This window comes from Mirounga leonina, unplaced genomic scaffold (assembly GCF_011800145.1).
Source record: "Mirounga leonina isolate KUSES-001 unplaced genomic scaffold, KU_Mleo_1.0 Mir_153, whole genome shotgun sequence".
Classification (NCBI taxonomy): domain Eukaryota; kingdom Metazoa; phylum Chordata; class Mammalia; order Carnivora; family Phocidae; genus Mirounga; species Mirounga leonina.
This window is the reverse complement of record NW_023270387.1, coordinates 42,916,598-42,936,437: the sequence shown is the minus strand read 5'-3', so window position 1 is coordinate 42,936,437 and position 19,840 is coordinate 42,916,598. Positions and strand designations below refer to the sequence as shown.

At 39.8% G+C, this 19,840-nt stretch overlaps 1 protein-coding gene across 4 annotated transcripts in view; it reads right to left on the bottom strand.

Annotated features, from left to right (window-relative positions):
- Nucleotides 1-19,594, bottom strand: part of CTSC (cathepsin C) — a 37,106-nt gene extending 17,512 nt beyond the window's left edge. The window contains exons 1-5 of one of the 4 annotated variants that reach the window (XR_004680035.1): nucleotides 19,313-19,594; nucleotides 17,346-17,491; nucleotides 12,373-12,457; nucleotides 11,075-11,205; nucleotides 10,207-10,720 (exon numbers count right to left, since the gene is read on the bottom strand). Coding sequence is in view for 3 of the 4 variants with exons in the window: in XM_035009416.1 (XP_034865307.1) it covers nucleotides 10,710-10,720; nucleotides 12,373-12,457; nucleotides 17,346-17,491; nucleotides 19,313-19,484 (414 nt within the window). In the remaining variant the exon portion in view is untranslated. Of the gene's footprint in view, nucleotides 1-10,206; nucleotides 10,721-11,074; nucleotides 11,206-12,372; nucleotides 12,458-17,345; nucleotides 17,492-19,312 lie in introns of those variants that run through there. The other 3 variants (XM_035009416.1, XM_035009414.1, XM_035009415.1) reach the window with 3 other exon arrangements.
- Between the last annotated feature and the right edge of the window lie 246 nt (nucleotides 19,595-19,840).

Here is a 19,840-nt window from a genome sequence, read left to right as displayed (position 1 = left end):
CTAAGGAAACAGAGCTGTGAAGTGGCAGAAACAAAATTCTGCTCAGGCTGTCAGACTATACTTTTCTACTCACAGAAGATGGACTCCGGCAAACTACAAAACAAAGAGTGAAACATTTCCATACAACAACAAAATCCCTTCTTCTGTCAACCTCACCATTGAGTAGGACATTCTGATTACGGGGGAGCTAAGAGGAACCTGATTATTAAATATGTTCTCCATTTAATTTCACGAATCTGGCCCTTTGTCGCATTGAAAGTTAATACTGAAAAACACCTACAAAGTGACAGACCTGGGATCTGAACTCATACTTAAGCTCCAGAGCTTACAAACACTCACATTATAACATCTCCTCATGGAGGAGGGACACATAATCCAGAATGAGAGCACAGAGTTTTGGGAGGAAGAAAGGAAAAAATCACACTAAATTTCAATGAGGAGGGACTTGGGCCAATTTCATGCATTGACTTAATCTAATGGAACAAAAGCCCAAAGCAGTCAGACAACACATAAACAAACTGGCACAGTGGTCAGCTGTGTTGCAATACTTTCCATAAGTACACAGTAGGTTATTTTTGGTTCATGGGCTATCATTTGCAAACTCCTAATTAATATGACAGATAGTACTTCACCTGTGTGCAGGGGTTGGCAAGCTTATTTTTTAAAAGCCAGAAAATCAATATTTTAAGGCTTGCAAACTATAAGGCCTCTGTCAAAACCACTGAACTCTGCCACTGCCATATAAAAGATGTATAGGGAATACAGACATGCATGAACTAGGCTGTGTACCAATAAAATTTTATTTACAAAAACAGGCCTGTGAGGGGTGCCTGGGTGGCTCAGTCAGTTAAGCGTCTGCCTTCAGCTCAGGTCATGATCTCAGGGTCCTGGGATAGAGTCCTGCATTGGGTTCCCTGCTCAGCGGGGAGTCTGCTTCTCCCTCTCTCCCTCTGCCTGTCTCCCCAGCTTGTGTTCTCTCTCTCTCTCTGAAATAAATAAAAATCTAAAAACAAAACAAACAAAAATAGGCCTGTGGTTTGGAAACCCTGAGTTTAGAGGCATATATAGGCTAAACTATACATCAAGTAAAATTACCTTATTGCATCTGACTCTCTGAATTTAAATCATCTATTTAGGAATGGAGTTAAACATGTCTGGCTTTACAATCCCAAAGAGCTGGATTTGAATCTTGGGCTTCACCATACTAAGCTCTCCAGCACAGGATAAGTTACTATGGACTACTCATAGATATTTACACTTTGCACCTGTATTTGTGGTTCATGATATTGTGAGGCCTGTCTATCTACCTCTGGCTAAGAATATCTTCACTTGCATGAGTTCAGCTCACTACTCTTTCTGTCCCTGCCAAAGCCCCAACTCAGGATGAGGAACACTGAGTAGAGGCCTAGGATATGACTGAGCTGTGACATTAGAGGGTGTGTTGTATGAGAAGGTCACTAAAATTTATATTTATTGTTCAAAACTACACTCAACTGCTATTTTTATAGATCAAAAACACAGTAATATGGGTAACCTCGTATGATGTAACCTAAACCCCTTAGCATTGTATTCCGTTTCTCACTGGGACAGGCTCTCGATCATGTTCCCTTCTTGGCTGTGAGCTGGTCAGACAGGCCAGGCGGGGCTAAGCCAAGGCTCCCTCACCCTTGAGGTTTTAGAAAGCAGTCTCACAAGACTTTGAAATGTACCTCATAGAAACTGTCATATACACATAAATGAAAAAAAATGCTAAATATAGGAAGACACTCCTCGCAAGAGAACAGAAAACCTAAAAACAAAATCAAGAACAAAAGTGCCCAAATGTTCATGTATAAAAATAATTTAGTAAATTAATAACTCAAATAGTATTATACAGCATTCTACATGATAAATAGGAGTTCTGTAGGAGAGAGGTAAGTAAAGTAGGGCTAGAGAAGCCTGCGTGCTTCTGTGAATATAGTTTTACTGGAAACAACCAGGCCCCTGGTGTCTGCGCGGTCTATGGCTGTGGTCACGCTACAACAGCAGGACTGCGCAGCTGCCTCAGAGAACACAGGCCCACAAAGCCTGGAACATTTACTATCTGGTCTTATAAGAAAAAGTGCATCAACCCCTCTATAGAACCATAAAAAAAGCAAACCTATGTTAAGAAGAAAAAGAAATTACAAGACAGTGCTTAAGTTGAATACAAATACATAAAACTTTTCTGAAATATGGTTTTTAAAAAATGGAAACAAAAGGTGAAATGGGTCTCTGGGTGGAATTTTCTTGTTTATAAAATGAAGAGTGTTACATAAATTTTGTGAAATTAATCACTTAAAAAAAATACTTTTATTTCCTAAGAATGAGACTCACAGCCTACAAAGTCCTAGAAGAGGACACCCCTGAGGGATAGTCAGGTGTTGTTAGAGGCTACTAAGGCTCATCTGTTTGGAATTAGGATTGCACTTTCTAGAAAAAAAAAAATTGTTATTTATAAAAACTATTTTGTGTTTTGCTAAGTTCTTTCACTTATTTATCAAGTATTGATTGGTCACATTTTTCTCAGGCATCGTGCATGTGCTAGGCATGCCCACACATATGTACTGAGGTGGCCCCAGCCCAGACCTTAAGAGGCTCACAATTCGATGAAAGCAGCAGATGTAAATAATTCATTATGACATCATGCGGTTCAACAAGCTAACCGTGCTGGAGAAGCCTGGGATACTTCCCCATCTAGGCAGAAATTTAGATCACAGATGAAATAACTTTCCCTACATACCAAAAGAGCTAGGGGCATTCAAGTTGCAAGAACTGGGCCCCATGTTTTTCATCAGTGTGGTTTTGTGCACCTGGTTGACACAACTGAGTCATAGTTACAAGCATTGTGTCTAACACCAAATGAACTTTCCCTGTGACAGGAAGGCTGACTTGTTATTTCGAAAGGGGGAAAAAATTCACCATAGCATGACTTGTTTCACTGCATTCTCTTACCAGATCTGTTTAAGGACTCGAGATTCCTCATTGACATACAGCACAACAGCACCTCCACATTTACCTGTCACTTCATGCTTTATAAATACTTCACAGGTCACTCATCAATCTTAGAGGCTCAAGGAAACAAAGAGATAATACAGTCTCAGGGGACAAAAAAAAAAAGAGCCCTAAAGAAGGTGGTCAAATGAGAATTTATAACCAAGGGCTCCTAGACCCAAGGGTTCTTCCCCATACTGTGTACCACTTCTTCATACCCTTTTTTCTTCTCACAAAGAGCTAGAGAAGTAAACATACTGGTCAATTGCCCAACACAGAAAGGAGATACCTAGACGCCATGCAGCAAAGGTTTAAAGAGCCAAGGTGTCCATCGATAGATGAATGGATAAAGAAGATGTGGTATACGTATATATATGTATATACATATATATATATACATATATACACACACACAATGGAATATTATGCAGCCATCAAAAAGGAATGGGATCTTGCCATTTGCAACAATGCGGTTGGAACTGGGGGGTGTTATGCTGAGCAAAATAAGTCAGTCAGAGAAAGACATGTATCATATGACCTCACTGATATGAGGAATTCTTAATCTCAGGAAACAAACTGAGGGTTGCCGGAGTGGGGGGTGGGGTGGGAGGGATGGGGTGGCTGGGTGATAGACACTGGGGAGGGCATGTGCTCTGGTAAGCGCTGTGAATTGTGCAAGACGGTTGAATCTCAGATCTGTACCTCTGAAACAAATAATGCAATATATGTTAAGAAAAAAAAAAAAAGAAGGTAGCGGGAGGGGAAGAATGAAGCGGGGGAAATCGGAGGGGTAGATGAACCATGAGAGACCATGGACTCTGAAAAACAAACTGAGGGTTCTAGACGGGAGGGGGGTGGGAGGATGGGTTAGCCTGGTGGTGGGTATTGAGGAGGGCACATTCTGCATGGAGCACTGGGTATTATGCACAAAGAATGAATCATGGAACACTTCATCTAAAACTAATGATGTAATGTATGGGGATTAACATAAGAATAAAAAAAAAATCCCAATTTGCAAAGGGTTTCTGTCTGTATCATTTGAGCCATAAAATGATTCCTTGGGATAACAGGCATTCCTCTTATGAAAAAAAAAAAAAAAGTGGCTTCACAAAGTAAATGGAGAAGAGAGAATTCAAATATGGGCTCACAGGTGGTTGGATCATTGCTTCATCCATTGTTTCCTTCAAAAAAAAAAAGTTGCGAAGATTAACTGACTCCCCTGAGTCAGGTCCAAATTGTTGTCCAAGCCCTTTAAGGGCCACCTACATTCTCTAGCAGCCCTCACAGGTAGCTGTCCCTCCCCACCAGTCAAGTATTTATGTTGCCTTGGCTTGTTAAGTCTTTTTACCATTTTTGATGAGAGGTGGGTAGAGGTCTAGGACGTTTTTCAGGCTGGACTGCCTAGACTGTATCCAGCTCTGCCACTTACTGGCCATGTGAGCCTAAGCAGGTTACTTATCCTTTCTGTGTCCTCATCCATAAAATCAGGATGATAAAAGATTCCACCTCATAGATTCTGTTTTATATATACTAACCCATTTAATTTTCACAGCAGCTTATGAAGTTGTTCTGTCCTCAAAAACAAACACTGTGAGAACAGGACTTTTTGTTTATTCAGGAACTAGGAAACTGGCATTAGGAAGCAATCAGTTATGGAATGAGTGAATAAATGAATGAAGAATAGAATAGAAAGAACAACAGATGCCAAGTCCCGTTTAGCTGTAACACAAGAAACTCAGAAGATATGAAGTTTGTAAGAGAAGTGTGGTGCTTCTAAGATATCAGAGAGACCCTGAAATTACCTTATAAAAGGTAGGACAGAGTTGTTAATAACACTGTGCTGAACTCAGTAGAAAGGAGGGATTTACCACTCCAGAAGCCAAGTGCTCACGACCTTCCAACCTGAGAGGACCACACTCTGTGCTCTGTTATTTTCTTGACTGGAATGTTCTCATGGTATCTTTTTTTGCTGCTCTTATTAAATACTTCTTATGTGATTTCTGACATTATTACCAATCAAGAAGTTGAAGTTTTGGCCACACTATCCAGCTTGAAATGTAGTCAAATTTAAGAGTTTTAATTTATTTCATTTATGTAAACATCAGTGTCTGAATACAGTCTGCACAGATGGTATAATTTAAGATTCTATTCATTTATGCCAATTTCAACAAATACATAATTTCATAAAATGTAAAGAAATTCCACATGCCAGCCCTTAGGGTTAGGAAACTACTAGTATTCCATAGCTATCCACTTGCTTCTTCAAAATTACTGCTGGATTGCCAAACACTCTCAAACCCCTCCTCAAGTTCCCACTCATTTTATTTACATTTACCTAGTAATATTAACCATCTGAAAAAGAACAGACTGGGATATTTTAGAACTTAAGTTATTTACCCTGATTTTCTCCCAACTGCTTTTTGACACTGAGAGGTTTCAAATCAACTTGTTCCACTGTTTCCCTGATTAATAATATACTTGGCAAATATTTGAATACTTTATGTGATGCACTATGAGAAAAAAAGTTTAGTAAAAAGGACTTTGCCCTTTAAATCTTATTCTGCCACTTATAATTTATGTAAACTTGAGTAAGCCACGACTAAGAAGCCCCAGTTTCTTCACCTGATAATGGGAACGAAACCTACACTTCACTGGATTCCTATGAAGGATAAAGAACATTGAAGTGTGAAGAGTTTAAAACGTTACAAAACACTCAAAAAGCAACAATATAAATACTACTACCTGTTATCATGGGGGATACAAAGTTGTCTTAAGACTTTATCTTTGCCATGGAAGAACTTAAACACTATGCCCAATGTGTCAACTGAACGGCTGATACAGGTCCTATCCTGTCAACCAGTGGCTTCCAAAATGAGACAAAGAGATGATCCACTGGAATATTGGGAAAAATAGAATTTTTATTTACATTTGTAATTATATAAATAAAACTGAAAACCCTCTTCCATTGTTATTTAATAACCAAAGCAACACTGACACTGACACTCAGTTTCAAGGTCTGACGTTCACCTGCCATGTAGCATGCTTACCAATGTGATGGTTAGGACATGGCATCTTCCCTTTTACACGTGCCTACCTAAACTGATTTATGTACTTACCTGCTTTAATTAAGCTAATTCTCACAATATGAACAAATGGCTTAAAATACTTGCAGAGAAACCAGAATTTGCAAATAAATTTAAGCAGACATAAGCAAAGGGCAAAGCTTACATTTGCCCTATTCCTAGTAGGAGTTGTCAGCCTCATAAAAATCTAAGTTTTTGAAATCAGATGTTTTAAAATGTTTCCATCACTGCAGTATTCAGCTTTTCATCTTATTTATCAATAAAGCAAATGTTTCAGTTAAAATTTGTCCAGCTACACTTGTGGTGAGCATAGCATAATGCATAGAGTTGTTGAATCACTATATTGTACACCTGATACTAACCTAACATTGTGTGGACTATACTTCAATTTAAATAATTGCCCATTAAATTGTCATCAACCCTAATACTAAACAGCAATTTTTTGAAACGTTACTAAACTTTGACACTTTCATACTTTTAACAAAATGGATCAAAACTACCGAAATCTCTTAAAGATTTTCAGTAGAAAACTGTGCTTCCAAATGTTGAAAATTTTCAGTATGAAAATCATAGGTAACAGATTCTTATCATGATAATTGATTATGATAATACATTCTTTTGTATTATTTTCAAAGGATATCATCATGAAATATATTTTGGCAGGATCCAAATGAATCAAATATTTAATCATTTAATATTATGCCATGTGTTTGACAGCAAACATCAGTATAGTACTGCATGTACATAATTTCTTAAATGTACCTCTACACACTGTGGAATACATAATAAAAAATTTGGAGAACCAGATCTTATCCATCAAGACCATTCACCATTTCCGAAAAGAATATCTGGCATGAAGTTGAATGATTTAATGGTAAATCATATACATAAAGATATTACATTCCAGCAATACTGATTAATAAAAAATGTTTACTGGAGTTTTGCCCTTTGTTTCTTGTATATATCTATGTAAATGTAGATTAACTGCTTTCATTTGCTGTCAGGTCTAGAGTGTGAGTAAAACAAAACAAAACAAGGCACATTTTACTAAATTGATACTTTGCCAAACTTACCCAAGAGTACCAGTTTTCCTCATAAAGAAACAGACTTCCCTCTGTCAGTTTCAAGGATTAGCTCTGGTTTTCTAACTAGATTTAACCATTTGTTTAAAAAGTTGAATTTCAAAGAATTTTGAAACTGCCAAGAAACCATTATAGTGGTTGCAACAAAACACCCTTAAGCATTTTACTGAAGGAACTGGCAGCTGGATTTGCATGTGGAAATGGAGTCATAAATTCGTTTCCAGTGCTTAAAAGACATTCAGTTTAAAAGAAAATATACATCCCAGAACTAGTTAAAACAGCAGTTTATCACTCAACAGAGTAGTCAAAATCCCTTGGCTCATTCCTCACTTCCTCTCTCATAAACAAACTGAGACTGGGAGAAATCTGAGAGTTCACCTAATCTAACCTTTGGCTCGTGCCTCTCACTGTTCTAAAGACAGGGGAAGGGCACCTGAGTGGCTCAGTCGTTAAGCGTCTGCCTTCGGCTCAGGTCATGATCCGGGAGTCCCGGGATCGAGTCCCACATCGGGCTCCCTGCTCGGCGGGAAGCCTGCTTCTCCCTCTCCCACTCCCCCTGCTTGTGTTCCTGCTCTCGCTGTCTCTCTGTCAAATAAATAAAATATTAAAAAAAAAAAAAAAAAAAAGACAGGGGAAGGCAGGACATAATCTACAGCACTCCAGACTCATTCCCATTGTTGCTTCTCCAGGCTTTGGGGAACCACTGCAGTCATAAAGCTCACTATTTACCCTGACAGCTAACTCAGTTTTGAGTAATTCTGAAAGTTAGAACTTTGAGCCCTATCTTGACCTCGACAGTCTCACACAAAAATTAAAATGTAAACAAACCGAATAAAATCTGTAAGTCTCAATTGTTTTCTACCATGTCATTCAACAAATATGGCCTGAGGGTCCACCACAGGCTTTAAGTACATAAAGGTAACAATACTCCCAGAAACACATCAATGAAACAAGAAGACAACACAAACAAGTATTATTCGATTTTCTTTCTTCTACAGACATTTATTAAAGGTCTATTTATCACATATCACACTATATACAGGGAACAAAATGGTTAATAATACAGAGTACATTCCTGCCCTCTGAATTTAAAGACTAGAGAAGACAAACAATTATGACAGAGAATGCTAAGCAGTATTATATTATGGCGCCTCCTAACACAAATATCTATAATTCTGTACCCACCAAGTCTTCTCCATAATCAAAACATTTACGTGCAAAGTTGCTCAGAGATATAGAAAAAAAAAAGACTTTAGTAGAGGTGATTTTAAATTCAATATGAAATACATTCTTATACACATTAGCTGCTTTGTCAGTATTCGCATCCTGGAAATTAGGTTGAAAATACACCACTCTTTTAGAACTCTGGAGACGGGTAACCTTATTTTTTAGAACACAGAACCAAAAATATAAACATAGCATCGTTCCTGATTTGTGCTTCTAGAATCCTATAGAATTAATTCTTTGCAAGCTGATAATACTTGTGAAAAGCCTTTGAAGAGACAAGAGAAGTGTGGTCAATTTTCCAAACACTTATCAAGTCCTGGGTAATTGGGTTCTGAAGACACACAGGGAGATCGACAGATTTTCAATCTGGAAGAAGGTGAAAACGTGCTATCAAAATCACTCCATGTCTACAGCAGTTAGAACAGTACTACCTGAGCAGAGGTGACTGCAAAGCACAACGTGAATCAAATAACGGCATCTCTCCCACAAATGGAGAGCACTGGGGAGGGTCTCACAGAGGCCGCATCAAGGTCCTGAGTGACGAATGATCAGGTCCAGAGGTAGGATGGAAGAAAGTACCAAGGTAGAAGCAGTCACGTGTACAGTTACTTCACCTTTCTAAGACATGACCTGCCCAGAATAGCAGACCAGTGCCTCTCAGAGGTCATAAAAAATTATCTAAACCAATAAAATAATGATAAAAATCCGGTATCTAGAGATTCCTCCATCGAAGCAAAGATACAGGAGAAAAGCCCTCCCAGAAAACAGGGACTAGGTGTAGCCCCACATTTTCAGTTTACTGAACTGAGCAGGAAACAGTCCATTGTTTAGTAGGAAAGAGCTGAAAGATAGCAATCAGTGTGAACAATAGTGTAACTGCAAGAAGTCAACTTGGCAAGGGTACTTAATTTGTAATTAATTTGAAGCTTACAAAGCTCTCCTCCCAAGTTGGAGGACTAGAAAAGGAAAGAAGGTAAGTTTTCCTTTTGAAAAGGACCCTGGTTTAGGAAAGAAAGGGAATAGCCTAATTTGGTAAGGAAATGTAAGCTTTAAGCCAGTTCTCCTAAAATTTCAAAAGGAGTCAACGCAATGCAATTAATTCTATTAAACTAGCCTTCAAGATGCTTACAAACTGGGATTCACCAGAAAATCTATTGAAATGCTACTCCAAGTACCATTACTTCTTTGTGAAATGGCTTTTCTTTTACTTTTTTTAATTTTATTTATTTATTTGATAGAGAGAGACACAGCGAGAGAGAGAACACAAGCAGGGGGAGCGGGAGAAGCAGGCTTCCTGCCGAGCAGGGAGCCCGATGTGGGACTCGATCCCAGGACCCTGGGATCATGACCTGAGCCGAAGGCAGACGCTTAACGACTGAGCCACCCAGGCGCCCTCTTTTACTCTTTAGCCCCAAGGAGGTCCTTAGGCTTGAGAGACTAGCCCTTGTCATTTTACAATTAGATGCCATGTGAGTTTAAGCATTATAAGAGACTCATTTTCCCCATCTAGAAAATGAAGCTAGTAATATCTACTTCAAAAGATTCTTGTAAGGTAAAGCACATCAAGTTCTTAGTACAAAGCTGGCATCTAATCAAAAAATAGGCAAAAAAAAAAAAAAAGAAGTATTAATCACCCCATCTTTCTGGCCAGGGTAATGCAGGCCTATGATCTGCAAAGATAGCTTTCAGCAGTTTGACTTATCTCAGCAAACCTGTTCCCCCAACGAAGTCCTCCACAAAACCATCTTTCCACCAATAACATATCTGCATCTCGAGTTATCCTGAAGCATTTTCTCCTTACATTAGGTGCTGGGGTTCCTCAAGGTAATTAGAGAAAGAAGGCACACACGAAGATAATTTAACTGGGAATAAAATTTGCACTATGAACAAAATTAAACACAAAATTCAAATCCTAATCAGTTTGGAAAAAATAATTTCAATAGAGTAATATTCAAAGGGAAAAACTTGAGTTGCGCATCTTTCCTTTCATTCAAAGGCTGGTGAAGCCACCTAAGACTTCCAGACTTTTCTTTCCTTTTTCCTGTGTAGTCTCTGGTTGTTCACATTTCAAAATGGCGGTTGCTGCTTTCCAAGGAAATGTTCCGGAGGGCAGCTGCCTTGGAGGTAGGTCACCAGGACTGCTCAGCATTTTACAGGCACAGAAAGACTCCAGAAGGGAATGTAGCTGTCAGAGGCCTCTGCTACCTGTTAGAGGGAGGCAGGTCCATGGCTGAATGCTGCTCTGCCTCTTAGCCCCAAAGACTGTGCTTGGCTGTTGTTTTGAAAGAGCCCCTCAACAGATGCTCTATGTAACAACTAAAAGACAATAAAAACTAGAGTTACAAGCCAACAAGGATCATACTGTCTCTTATGATTGTTTAATCATATTAATTTAAATAAAAATAAATACATAAATAAAGACAGTACTAGTATTTGAAATGCTGGTATATTTTTAATGCTATTTAAGACATTCACAATAATGCTATTTTGCCATTCTCAAAAGCTGAATGCTTAAGCAACATGTGTCATGCACACAGCCAACATGCTCAAGAAGCACATGCAGATGCATTTGAAATTAACTACCACTGTATAAATCTAATATAATTTTGAAATGTACTTAGAAGAAACAGGCTAATCTAGCAACCCAGATACATTAACACATACGTATACCTTTCAAATTCTACAGGGAGGCTTAATGCTGCTTTGATCCATATTTCCAGGTACAAGGCTATTTATCTCATTTACAGAGCAAATACTAGCGGTGTGGGGGGTGGTGGTAATCTTCTAATAGAGGTATCCCCCTAATTAGAAGGAAGAATGAGAGTTTTAAGACAGAATTTTGTAAACTGCACAAAAAATGAGAAGACCTCATTTTTTGGGGAAAGTTTCCTATTTTATCTTCCTAAGCAACCGCTCTCTAATACATTAAAGAGTCTGAGAAGTTCTGAAATAGAGGAAATGATTCAACACAATCTATACTTATTCAACTACTAGGAATTCAGGGAAAAAAGAAAAGCTTATTAATTTCACCTCCAATTTCCACTTTGATCCATTCATAGTGGCTGCTTGAAACCACCTCCAAAGTTTCACAAGATGAAATGAACAGAACCGATGAGCAATTCCTACTCAGCAGATGTGTGGGCCACTGTTGGGCCATGAACAGTATGGAAAACGCTGATACAGGATAAAGCCATGGAGCTTTCAACACTTGCTCCTGGTTCCCTTTTTTATATCCCCCTTCTGTACTTAGGAGTTCGTAAAGGAGGTAAGGAAAGGGGAAATAATATTGTGTTAAAATGCAAGGAATGGTTAAGTCCCTATCAACTTTATACTCTCTAACCACCCTTTGCCCAAAAAACGTTAAGATCTCTAAATTTATGGATCCAATGAGAGTAATGATTTAAACATCTTTTCTAAATGTGAGGAGAATGTAAAGAGTGAAAAAGTTCCTCTTTCCTTCATCAGTGGTCTATGTTCTGAGCAGCAGCCAGTTCGAAAAAAAATGGGGGAATCTCCCAGGGAAGAGTGGCAGGTATGCAAATTTCTCTGGAAGAGCCACCCTCTCCACCAGCAGACAGACCTAAAATGTCAGAGCCTCACGTGGTTCCTTCTTGAGTCCTTTTAGGGGAAAAAAAAAAAAAAAAGCAACCCCAAGAGGCACAGCTACTTCAAGGAAGTGAAACAACCTTCGGCTGACCTTTTCTTAACTAAGTCTTGATCTTTTAGGATTCAGGTCTGCTTAGGTTAGAAGCATCAGACTTGGGAGAACCAATTTGATGTGTGCAAAGAGAATAAAGTGAAAGATCACTCGCATAAAATAGTGCCAGCAGGTAAGAAATAGCAAATAAGCAGGCTCAAGAAGAAATGTGTGTAAAAACCCTAATCTTTCCAGTCTCCATCTCTCTCTCCCAGATGAATCAACAAACATTGCTGGCTTTTAAGAAGTTAAAAATTTCAGTGGAGCTCACCCAGTTTGTTCCTCAGATGTCTCAAATCATGTACCCTCACAGTTCCCAGCTGCATGAACAACTGACTGATAAAATCAGTGACATCCTATGAAGAGTTCACAATGGGAAACTAAGTCATCATATTAAGATTAAGCATCACCATGAAAGAAAACAAAATTAGGCATGGACTGTTAAATTGAAACACAGAGTAAAAACCCCAAGTTGTTAAAATTTAAAAAACGACAAAATCTGGATCTCAGTATACTGAATCTATATTAAAACAAGCAAATTACCCGAAAAACAAGTATTCTGAAAGGTGAACCCAGAAAGCAGAGTGAAAAAAATGTGACAAGATTCCCAAATCTTTAACTGTAGAAACATGATTGACATTTCTGGCTGTTGGTGACAAGCTGGAAATTTATAAGTCACTAGCACACAAGATGGGCTCTAAATCCTCTGGTATGTTTTTCCCAAATTACGGCTCATTTTCAGTACCAACCTGCTTTACAAACACCCATGGAAATATTTTTTGCTTAGAGTTCTACTAAGACTGGTGGGCCCCAAACAAAAATCAACAAAATTTGCTTGATGGTCATAAGATAAAATTTTCAGCCATATATCTAGTTTCTGTTCTACACATCTTCAGCCCTTGAGTGGCTTAATCTTCAAAATGAAATCAGTTCACTTTCTCGGAGAAAGTGAAATGAGAAGCAGAAAAAGGCTAAAAGTCTATTCAACTTGAGGGTGTTCTTTGGGACTTAAGTCTCTTTCATATGACTTTCTTCCTCTGTGCAATTAGATTAGATGGTGTGCAGAGGAGCTTTATACATACTCATCATAAAAAATGAACAAAATACATAAAAGCATAAAACAAATCATTTATCCACCCAACACCAAGTCAGCCATAATTAAACATCCCGTTTCATTACATTTGGTTTTCATTTAAGAGGCTGGCTGCTTTTAATCTGCAGGTACTCTCAAGCGGTGGAGATCTGTTGGGTTTGCCGATTATAACCAAATGGTAAAGCTATTAAATTTGATGACTCTTAGAAACCAGCCTGCAGATAATACTGTCATTTATTTTGGCCAGTACATAGTTTTAAAAGAAAATTGAATACGAATGCTTCTAAGAAAGTTTCCATTTTGTCATAGGTCTAATTACTCTTTACTATTTTATATGAGGCTCATTTCAAATGCTTAGGTATCTGCCTGGGTGGGCCCTTAAATGCATTTGAGTTTGTAACCCCCTCAAAGCATTCAGATAATTGAATGTATATGGAAGTTGAGTAGAAAAACTTACCTTCTCAGAATATATACCTAGTGCTTCCTGCCAAACTCAAACTATCCAAAAACTTTCAGTGTCAAGATTTATCTCCTTCCAAGCTTTTATCTAGCTTGAAGTCATATGCAAAAAAAGATGATCCCCATTCAGTCCCAATGTCTCAAGCAGATAAAACTAAGGGGAAAAAAAAAGAACTTACAAACCTTAAATCATGAAAATTGCCCTCAGGTGAGGCCTGAGAACTTAATAAAGCAAATTCCTAGCAATAGTAGTTGTATCACAATTGCTCCAAAGTTGGCATGCAGGGAGAATGCTGTGGAAGCTGTCTGCTCTGTTGAGCTGTAGGACAGTCTGGGGAAAAGGTGGACCAGCAGCCTAACAGAATACTCTGCAAAGATCACCTGCTGGGCAAACTCTAGCAGCAACAACAGACAATCGAAAGCAAATGTGCATTCTAATGAAAGCAAATCTGAAGAGGGCAAAAGGAAACAAGTGGTAGGGTTTGGTATGAGTCAATGGAGAGATATGGAAATCCACTTGATTTGTAGACTAACAGTACACAAAATAAAGATGATAGATGTATATGGCAAAAATGTCAGATGTTTCTTTAACAGTGGTAGGCTGATGTTGTAGTTTACATGAGACATTTTAAATAACAAATACTGCTTACGCTTTGGTAATTCTTCACTTATAAAAATAATTTTGATTTTCAAAGCTATTTTCTAAGTCTGTAGAAAAAGCCACACGTAATTTGCTCATTTCAGTAGGTCTGCATTTTTCTTGAGTTAGAACCCAACTTGGTTTACCCAGCACCACTGCAGGAAATGCCCTGATGCTTCTGGTTAAAGCCAGCAAGCTGCTTGTGTTAGCCAGGGTCATCCAACATGCTTGCCTTTCCTAGTATCTAAAGTCAATTCCAGGGGCACCTGAGTGGCTCAGTCAGTTAAGCACCTGCCTTCGGTCATGATCCCTTCAGTCATGATCCCAGGGTCCTGGATCAAGTCCGACATCAGGCTCCTTGCTCAGCGGGAGCCTGCTTCTCCCTCTTCCTCTGCCCCTCTCTCTCCACGCGTGTGTGCTCTTTCTCTCACAAAATAAAATATTTTTAAAAAAATAAAGTCCATTCCACTCTATCATTTTTCTTAGATTTTTTAAAATTCAGTTCCCCATTACCCTGTCAGCTGGATTTGCTAAAAGAACATAGATTTTTATCACTCTGCAAAACATGCTGACCTAGAACTACTTGATTAGGTTAAGAGAAGTTTTAAAGCCAAGTATCTTATATATATTTTACTCTGTTTATTGAAATTATGATCCCATCACAAGGCCTAACTATCATCCAGTCAGAGTGATTGATTTCTCAGCACAAAAACAGCCCTGACAATGGTTCTGGTTAAATAGGCACTTGAAGAAATATACTGAAATCAGTTAACAGAAGAACACTCTTCCTATTTTTATTCCTAATCAGAAAATGCCATCCAGGAGCCTGTGATTAGGTAGGATTCTAGCCTACAACAGTGTATAATAGCGATTCTCCCGTGTGGCTGAGTATACTGATAACCTTATTTGACTTTATAAAGTGGCTCTCTACTGACCTATGACTTACGTTCTGAGGCTACGGAAAAATACCAAATCTGCTTACACTGTGATTTAATGAGAAATACAAAGAGGTATTCGGATTCCTCCTCCAGCCACCAGCTGTTGCCTCTGTCTCTACCAGCTTTGGACTCTTCTTTAAGCTGAGAGCAGACAAACTGATGGAAAGGTATTAATATAAGGAAACCGCCCAGACCTATTTCTGGTTATGGCTCAGGGAATTAAACGGTGACTTTAGAAGTTTGCCCAACATAGAAGGGAAGAATGAAAAATTTTCTAAGCCATTTGGGTAAAACTATTTTATTTACTCATCTATACTTACATACAACTCCCATCTAACACTTAAATAATTTTTTATTCAACCTATTTCTCAACAGAATTCTACTTCAATGATTCATTTTCATTTTTTTAAACAAATTCTCGACCAAGTGCCTAGTATGTGTCAAACAAAAAAGGACAAGGGGGAAGGAGGGTAGAGTCTATAGTGAACAACTGTCTTGAATATCTCCTTGTCCATCAATTACATAGGCAAGTTGTTCTCAACCTGAAGGCAAAGAACTTTCGAAGGGTTATAGCAGAGTACCTACAAGGTCTACAGAGTCCTGGGCTCATCAATATGAAGACCAAGAATTATATTCGGAATGAATTATACTTACCATCAATGTATTACAACTTTAAAAATTCATATAGATACTGTCTTTTTTTTAAAATACATTTTATCTAGGAGTGATATTAAAACATTTCTTTTTTTTTTTTTTTAAAGATTTTATTTATTTATTCATGAGAGACAGAGAGAGAGAAAGAGAGAGGCAGAGGGAGAAGCAGGCTCCCAAGAAGCAGGAAGCCCGATGCGGGACTCGATCCCAGGACCCTGAGATCATGACCTGAGCCAAAGGCAGACGCTTAACCATCTGAGCCACTCAGGTGCCCAATATTAAAACATTTCTTAAATGGTCAAGCATGAGCTCCAACTACTAAAATGAGCAGCCTGCCCTCAACAGCCAGAATGGATTGATCAGCTCCCACCAGCTGATTATTAGAGCAGCCAATCCAGGCAAGAGGGGAGAATTTTTCCTTTTGTTCTCTCTTTCCCTTTTTCATGTTAAAAAGGGATTCTCATGGGGGAGGGAAAAAAAAAAAAAGGAGTTACTATTCTAAGAAATATAGTTGGCTTAGATGTAACACCATATTGTAGTTATTAAATTACAAGAGAAATCACAATAAATTTAGAGGTTATGCTTTTGTTGGTGCTTTGTTTTTCATCATTTTTAAGAGATTCATCCCCACTTTCCCATGCATCCTACAATTGGCTAACTCTTAGCAGATGTTCCAAAGGTTGTAAAGCCTACTTCATGAAAAAGTCTGTGTTTGTTTGTACTCTATTTATAGCAAGAAACAGCTAGTCTCAGGTTTGTGTCCTCAATTTACTTAAACCAGTTAACACTCTGCTAGCAGGAGAAGTTCCAACTTCAGATGGATATCTGGGATGGACTGCAATGTGTGCTAAACTATTTTATCCTAGAATGTATCTGCAATTGGAAGCAATGCATTAGAATAGAAGAATGGACAAGACTTCTTCCCCAGTGAAAGACGAAAACAAGCTGGACTGGCAGCGCTACCTTTTACTTTAGCCCAAGGAGTAACTCAAGTTCTCCATCTCTTTGTCTCAGCTTAGTAAAAGGAGTTCTTCACATTAACATATCGAGCACATTCTAACAGACAATCCCCGACTTTACAACGGTCCAACTTACCATCTTGGACTTTACGAGGGTGTGAAAGCTATACACATTCAGTAGAAACCAGACTCTGAATATTGATCTTTTCCTGGGCTAGCACTATGCAGTAGGACACTCTCTTGTGATGCGGGGCAGCAGCAGGGAATCAGTCAGCCCCGTGATCCCAAGCCCCAGGGCAGGGCTCGAACTCAGGACCCTGCGATCAAGACCGCAGCTGAGATCAAGAGTGGGACACTTAACTGACTGAGGCACCCAGGTGCCCAGTGCTGTCACTTCTGGTTATCTTCTTAATCTAAAAATCAAAATTCTGAGGGTCTGATTAGAAGAAGCTTCAGATATCAAATCCCTGAAAATACAAATGCATTTCCAACAAAACTAACCTTAAAAAAGGCAAACCACTTGTAGTCGTTCAACACAATCTCAAAGCCTTGATTGTAAATGATGGTGAAATGGCCGGTATTGCCAAGATCATCACGTGCTGTGTCCAGCTTCTCAAGATGCACCACTACTTTTTTTTCTGGTGGTCCTAAAAAAAACACACAACAAAGGAAAATTATTTGGACTTCAACTGGGAGGGGAAATCTCCTCTACAATTTCCATTATTTTTAAGCAGCTTTCCTTTCATGCTACCGATTTGGACAAGTCTGGCCCATGAAGATATCAGTCCCCATCCTGTTGCTTCCCTCTGCACACTCCCACAGAGTCTCAGGCAAGCCTGTGATGTAAAGGCTCAACAGGTAGAGATATGTCAAGTAGCCCATCAGGCAGAGACCCCGAAAAGTACAGCCCTTACCTTCCCAGAACATCCAAACACTGAAGAAATTTGTCCACTAAGGAAAAGGAGGAATAAGGGATGTTTAAAATGATACACAAATGGGTAGAATACAAGAAGCTAATCAAAAAAAAAAAAAAAAGGGAAATATAAAATATAAAAGGATCTGCTATCAGATTATAAGGACAAAAGAAATTATCTCTTCAGAGAAGAAAAGGGGTATCTTTTTCCTCAATGGCTCTACAGTTCAGAACCTCAGAATCTGAATCATTCCACAGTATTCAGCAAACTCAAGATTTCTATCATATAAAGCTAGCTCGTGCTGATAGGAACTAAGCTTTCAACTTCCAGAAGATGGGGTGCAGATCTGTGGGTGTCTTTACTAGATTAAAGTCAAAGATATGACTTATAGGCAGAGGCTGCCTGAAAGGGTTCTGCTGTGTCCATCTGGAGGTTTCACACTTTGAGTTTTTTTCAGATTAATGCTCTGAAATAGGAGATTGCATGTGACAAACAGCGCCAATCCTGATCTCCCTCTCCTTCGGACCTCCACATTACACTTTTAAAACAGAAGGTGTTTATAATGCCCAGGATTAGGAAATGCCACACAGTCATCTGGAGTTAGACAGTTGAATAGGTCTGTTTTAGTAACAAATGACCTGGCAATCTTCCTCCTGCTGACAAGTAAATTGCAGCAGAGAGATTCACTCACTCTGCACATGCCACAGTGTGGTAAGGGTTTGGGCAGAACAAGAGTGCCTCTTTTGACTGGGGATTGCTTTTTTTCTTCTCCTTTCACTAAATTCTTTGTCCTCAGTGTAGCTATGTTATCTGAGGGCATATGGGATATCCCAGCGGTGTTCTAACACTAAATATTCATTGACAGCCTTCCAAAAAAAAAAAAGCACACACAAACAGGCTCCCGCCAAAAAATCTGTTCGGGGGAGGCTAAAGAGTTATTAAAGAAAAAAAAAAAAACAGAAGAAGCGGGGGGGGGGGGGGGGGACAACTTTTATATATCTCCCGGCAACACATGAAACACTGTGGAGCCATACCAAAAGTTTTCTGGGACTAGTAGCATCAACACACATGTAAATCAAAAACGCTGGGCATAAGGGCTCTTTCCCACAAGCTAACAAAAGGAAGGGGAAAAAAAAACTTTTCTTGCTATACTCTCCAGTGTTTGAGCTCATTTTCCATGGGCAAAATTTAAAAAAAAAATGAAGATTAGACAGGGAGATCAGAAGACTGCACGGTTTCAATTCCTTTCCAAACTAAATTGACCAAAAAACAAAACTAAGGGGGTTTAAAAAGTTCCTGAAGAAAGTGTTTAGGTCCGATAATAACCAAGGAAACGTGAAATTAGAAGCTCTCAGCTGCTGAACTTTGCCTTCTTGGACCTACAGCGGCAAAGGGCACCCCAAGGGGCTTTAGGCGTACCCAGCTTCCCACTGGCACCGGCCCCGGGTGGGGACGCTCCACGTGGGCGCTGCGGAAAGAAGAGGTCGGGGACGGAAAGTACGAGTCCCGGGCTAAAGCGGGTAGGGGGAGAGTCCCGGGGCGCCGGCGGCTTACCCATGACCGAGCAGTTGACGTTGCGTTGGGAACCAACAGCGCCCACCTGGAAGACCCATGTGCCCAGCAGGTCAGGGTAAGTGCAGTTGGCCGGTGTGTCGCAGTGCGCGGTGCCGACGCCGGACAAGAGCAGGAGGAAGGCGGCCAGCAGCAAGCGGGGCCAGGGACCCATGCTGGGGGGGGGCTCCGGAGGGGAAAAGGCGAGATCCGTAGCCAGACAGCAGAGGGCCGAAAGCTAGACGATTCGAACACCGCGTGCCTGAAAATAGCCGGAGCTGCCGGAAACCCAAGGCTGGCGGGGGCGGGGCGGCGCGGGGCGGGGCGGGGGCGCCGCGGGCGGGGGAGGGGCGCTCGGGAGCAGTCTCGCCCCGCAGGTAAGGCCTCCCGAGTGCGTGCTGCTCCGTCCATGGGGGCGGCTGGACCTTGAGCCCGGAGAGAAGCGGGGCGCAGGTTCTATGACCATGGGGCGTCTCAAAATAGGATTTAAGAGCCACAGTGACTTTGCTCCTTGAAAAGTAACGGGCGGGG